Source organism: Prosopis cineraria, unplaced genomic scaffold (genome assembly GCF_029017545.1).
Source record: "Prosopis cineraria cultivar Desert tree isolate PC_DT_omini unplaced genomic scaffold, ASM2901754v1 PC6, whole genome shotgun sequence".
Classification (NCBI taxonomy): domain Eukaryota; kingdom Viridiplantae; phylum Streptophyta; class Magnoliopsida; order Fabales; family Fabaceae; genus Prosopis; species Prosopis cineraria.
In genome coordinates, this window is record NW_026555337.1 from 42440999 (window position 1) to 42446998 (window position 6000).

The 6000-nt window shown below is 38.4% G+C and overlaps 1 protein-coding gene across 1 annotated transcript in view; it reads left to right on the forward strand.

The window, feature by feature from the left end:
- Positions 1-6000, forward strand: part of LOC129314191 (pentatricopeptide repeat-containing protein At1g30610, chloroplastic-like) — a 45970-nt gene that overhangs the window by 13407 nt on the left and 26563 nt on the right. Inside the window, exons 6-7 of the mRNA XM_054957554.1 lie at positions 2864-2954; positions 3091-3194. Of these exons, the coding sequence (XP_054813529.1) occupies positions 2864-2954; positions 3091-3194 (195 nt within the window). The remainder of the gene's footprint in view (positions 1-2863; positions 2955-3090; positions 3195-6000) is intronic.

Genomic DNA, 6000 nt, shown 5'->3' on the forward strand with positions numbered 1-6000 from the left:
TTTAGTGGTTGGTTTCTGGTACTCTCTAGGTTCATTCTCAGAAGTTATACTCTCTAGGTTAGACTCAGTCATAGACTCAAAGGGAAGTTCAAATGGGGGTTCATAAGGTACAGGTTCTATAGGTTTAGGGTTAGGTTCAAAAGAGGACAACACAGCATCTTCCATAGACTCCAATTCAGTCATATTCTCCCCCTGAGTTGGAGGCTTGGGATAAAAAGATTCTTCCTCATGAAATGTGACATCACAACTGACAAAGATCTTTTTAGAAGTAGGATCATAGCATTTGTAGCCTTTTTGAGAGGCAGAACAGCCAATGAAGATACATTTGATAGCACAAGGATCAAGTTTGTTACTGTGATAAATGTGAACAAAGGCAGCACACCCAAAAACTTGTAAAGGAAGGTGGTTTTCAAGGTGAAGGTTAGAGTGGGTGCTATGGAGAACATCAAGAGGAGCTTTGAATGATAGTATGTGGCTAGGTATTCTATTGATGAGATGGGTGGCAGTAAGAATAGCATCACCCCAATAAAATTTTGGCACATTATGGGTGAGCAAAAGGGCTCTGGCAACGTCCAAGATGTGGTGATTTTTTCTTTCAGCTACCCCATTTTGTTGAGGGCTATGAACAAATGTACTTTTATGAACAATACCATTTTTTTGAAGGAAAGTGCTGAGAGCACTATTAATGAACTCTATGCCATTATTAGTGTGAATAATTTTTATGGCTGTTTGGAACTGGGTTTGAATCATATGGTAGAAATTCACATATATTGAGACAACTTCAGTTTTCTCTTTAAGGAGATAGGTCTAGCAAACTTGAGTGTGATCATCAATAAATGTTGTGAACCATTTTTGATTGGTTCTATTTGAAATATGGCTAGGTCCCCAAATATCACTATGGATAGTAGTGAAAGGTTGGGATGGTTGATAAATATTACAAGAAAACGTAGTCCTTTGGTGCTTTGCAAGTTCACAAACATCACAGTAAAACTTGGAAACATCTTTATTGGAACAAAGAGAAGGAAACATTTGACTCAAATACTAAAAGTTTGGATGATCAAAACGTTGAATGGTACTCAAAGCTTATGAGAAATTACCTACGACAGTTGCTATTGGTTGTTGGGATGAACTCAGCATTTGGAGTTTGTTTAAGAAACTCATAAATTTGGTGAACTGTTCAGACGAGAATGCATGAGATGTGGGGTTTACCTCATCAAGTTTTTCTGAACCGACATGGTAACCACATCCCCTTGGCCTTTTTGGTTTCCAATCTGGAGGTTTGCCATGAATATCCCAACAAGTTTCTTTAGTGTGACCTATCTTCTTGCAACACTCGCAAACAAGTTTGTTCTTTTGATTCCTTGAATCCACATTTTTAGAGGTAAGAGCAGAAGGTTCTGGCGCAGTATTAGATATACAATTATTATTTTTAAGCATTACCCGTTGTCGAGAATCTTCACATTTGACTTCAGCAAAAGCTTCTCAAATTGATGGAAGTGGTGCACAGTTGAGAATTCTTCCTTGAATGGCGTCAAGATTTGCATTAAGTCCAACAAGAAATTCAAACAGGCGTTCCTTATCTACATGTTGTTGTATTGGGCAACATCATTGGCATTCTTCCATGTCATCTCATTGTTCAAATCTAGCTTGTGCCAAAGTGTAGTCATTTCAAGATAATAGTGATTAAGACTTTGGGCCCCTTACTTCATATTCCATAGCTTGGTTTTTTTTCTCAAAAATTTGTGAGACATTTTCACCATCCGAGTATGCCTCACGAACAGCCTCCCAAATTTCATGGGCAGTAGGTAAATACATAAAAATCCTCCTTATGGTTGGCATCATAGCATTTACAAGCCACGATGCAACCATAGAATTTTCAGATTTCCAAGTGTGCACCCCCTTAGTGTTCAACTTGTTAGGTTTTTTAGTCTCACCTGTTAGAAATCCGAGATGTCCATGTCCTTCAATGGCAAGTCGAATTGTTTAGGCCCACTCTTTGTAGTTATCACTGGTGAGCTTCTCTGCTTCTCTAGGATGATGAGGACAGTGGACCCTTCCAGAAGTGGTATTGTGCCTATTCCTCCTCCCTGACGTCGATTTGAGCTCTCCATTTCAGTATGGGATCGTGGTCGATGATAGGCTTCAGTTTCAGTGGTGGACCGTGTTGGGTCATCGTGCGACGTTGCTGCCTGCTCCATCTCTTCTTTAGAGGATTGAAAAATCTTGATCTCTCCCTCTTGCTCTGATACCATGTGAGTAGAGATTCGAAGATGAACTATCTTATTTAGCTGAGATGCTCTATATATACAAGAAGGGAATCAAAGAATTAGAAATATAATGGCCTAATCTAAGCCAACATATCAGGGGAAGTAATGACTCCAATTTGCAATGGTCACAAGCTAGTAATCAGTGATTAAAATCAAACTCATTAAATTTTGATATTTCCCACAGGATACATCAACATTAGACATCCACTGATGAACTTCATACAAGTTCAGCTTGTGTCACAACTTCACAAGAGAGTTAATTTCAATAGGCTAGCATCATTGGTCCTAATGTTATCATCATGGCCGGTCTGACAAATACCATGTTTGACCTTCAGCACTATTTATTAGAGGAAATTGATGGAAATGCCATTACCACTTTGCCACTGGCCCTGGTCCTTTCTTGGGTCTACTTCACATTTCCCAACTGTTAAAATATTCAGTGAAAGCAGACTCATTTTGTCAGAAAATTTGAAATTAAAGAAACCTGTAGCTAATGCTATGCTTTTACTAGCTACAATGCAATTGCATGTGTGAACGTCAGCTTGGCTGTCATTGATAATAAAGTTTTACTTTTCAATTTGTGTATGCTTGAGCAGGTGATGTTTACATGTGGCAAGTACGATCTAGTTCATGAATTTTTCATGAAAGTTCAGAAGTTTTCTATTCCCAATGCATTGACATATAGAGGTACGGTCATGTATTTTTTCATGTAAAAGTGAAATCATGTAATTTTGAGATGATTTTGATGTTGACCATGATGTTACATCCATTTCTTGTGAATACACTATGGAAAGAGGGCAAACTGATGAGGCTATATTGGCAGTGCAAGATATGGAAAGACGAGGAGTTGTAGGTTCTGCTTCTCTTTATTATGACCTTGCTCGATGTCTTTGTGCAGCTGGAAGGTGTGGTGAGGCACTGATGCAGGTGGTGTTCCTCAGTTACGCTTTTAGAGTCTTTTTTATTTATTTATTATTATTATTTTTTTTTTTTTGTTCGACAAGTAGTAACACCAAGGATTAGGTGGTGGCAATTAAAAGGTGAGAAGCAAGATATTTTCAAGCGAAATCTTTTGGATAAAGGAATTTGGGATTCTCAGGGAAGTGCTAACATCATATGGGAGGATATGGCTAAAAGATACGGGAGGTTGCAAAAGTAGTTTTGGGAGAATCGAAAGGTCCTGGTCCGAGAGATAAGGAGTCTTGGTGGTGGAATAATAGTGTACAGGACAAAATCAAGTATAAGAAGAACTGTTTAAAGCCATACATTTGTGTAACAATGAGAAAATTGGGAGAGGTACCGTATGGCTAAGAAGGAAACTAAGAGAGCTGTGGGTGAAGCTCGTTCTAAAGCTTTTGAAGAATTTTATAAGAACCTTGAGACGAAGGAGGAGAGCAAAATATTTATAAGATTGCCAAGAGTAGGGAAAGAAAATCAAGAGATCTAGAACAGGTAAGGTGTATTAAGGATGAAGAGGGAAGAATTTTAGTTACAGATGATGAAATTAAAATAGATGGAGACTTATTTTTCTAAACTTTTCAATGATGGAGAGGATTCATCTAGTAACTTGGAGGATTTAGTAACTGGTGAAGGAGAACAAAATTTGTCATTCTATCGAAAAATACGTGATAAGGAGGTAAAGGAAGCTCTTAAGAAAATGGCAAATGGTAGAGCTAACGGACCTGATTGTATATCTATCGAAGCGTGGAATGTTTAGGTGAAGAAGGGGTGAGATGGTTAACTAAGTTATTTAATGTGATTTTACGGTCCAAGAAAATGCCTGATGAGTGGAGGAGAAGTACATTAATTCCTATTATAAAAATAAAGGAGATATTCAGAATTGTACTAACTATAGAGGGATTAAACTCATGAGCCACACAATGAAATTGTGGGAGAAAGTAATTGAGCACAGGTTGAGATTGGAGACAAGTATTTCTGAGAATCAATTTGGTTTTATGCCAGGTAGATCAACTACAGAGGCGATTTATCTACTAAGGGGATTAATGGAAAAGTATCGTTGTAAAGATAAAGATCTACACATGGTTTTTATTGATTTGGAAAAAGCTTATGACCGTATACCAAGAGAAGTGCTTTGGAAAGCGTTGGAAAAAAAGGGAGTACGGATTGCTTATATTAAAGCCATACAAGATATGTATGAGGGGGTAAAAACTAGTATAAGAACGCCTAGTGGTCAAACAAAGGATTTTCCTATAAAGATTGGGTACATCAGGGATCATCTCTGAGTCCTTATTTGTTCAACTTGATTTTAAATGTTTTGACGGAACATATTCAAGAGGAAATCCCGAAATGTATGCTCTTCGCGGATGATATAGTTCTTATAGCAGAGACAAGAGAAGAGGTTAATTGCAAACTTGAGTTATGGAGGAGGACATTGGAGTCGAAAGGTTTTCGTCTGAGTAGAAGTAAGACGGAATATTTATTTGTAAATTTGAAAGGACTATTCGAAAATAATTTGGAAGTGAAATTGGGAGATCAAATTATACCTCAAGTGGAAAAGTTTAGATATTTGGGAGCCATTATCAAAATGATGGCGAAATCAGTGGAGATATTTCACATAGAATTCAAGCTGGGTGGTTTAATTGGAGAAAAGCTAAAGGAGTTATTTGTGACCGTAAGGTGCCTAATAAACTTAAAGGAAAGTTTTATCGTACTGCTATCAGACCGGCAATGTTATATAGTAGTGAATGCTGGGCTCTAACGGGACAGCAAGAGCATAAAGTTGGAGTAGCAGAGATGAGAATGTTACGATGGATGTGCGGACATACACGTAAAGATAAAATTCGAAATGAGCACATACGTGAAAAAGTGAGGGTGGCACCTATTGAGGAAAAAATGGTAGAAAATCGGTTGAGATGGTTTGGGCATGTACAAGAAGACCAAGGGAGGCACCAGTGAGAAGAGTGGAACATATAACTTTGAGTCCGATTAAGAGAGGTAGAGGAAGGCCTAAGAGAACACTCTTGGAAGTTGTTGAACGTGATCTCTTAATTAATATATTCTAAAAGCTTAATAAATGATAGAGCACAATGGCGTCTTGCAATCCATGTAGCCGACCCCACCTAGTGGGATAAAGGCTTGTGTTTTGTTGTTGTTGGGTGTTGTGAAGTGGGAGGGGCTGAAGTTTTTTTCTTGTTCTTTGAAGCTCCATGCTTTGTCTTTGAAAATATGAGTGCATTTGGGGGATATGATGCATGCAGATACTTGCACCGCCTGGGTGGAAAAAGACTCAACAACAACAACACACCAACAAAGCATTTATCCCCACTAGGTGGGGTCGGCTACATGGATTGCAAGGACGCCATGTGCTTATCATTTTATCACTTTAGGAATATTATAATTAAGAGATCGCGTTCAACAACTTCCAAGAGTGTTCTCTTAGGCCTTCCTCTATCTCTCTTAATCGGACTCAAGTTATATGTTCCACTCTTCTGATGGTGCCTCCCTTGGTCTTCTTTGTACATGCCCAACCATCTCAACCGATTTTCTACCATTTTTTCCTCAATAGGTGTCCCCTCACTTTTTCGCGTACGTACTCATTTCGAATTTTATCTTTACGTGTATGTCCGCACATCCATCGTAACATTCTCATCTCTGCTACTTCAACTTTATGCTCTTGCTGTCCCGTTTTAGCCCAGCATTCACTACTATATAACATTGCCGGTCTGATAGCAGTGCGATAAAACTTTCCTTTAAGTTTATTAGGCACCTTACG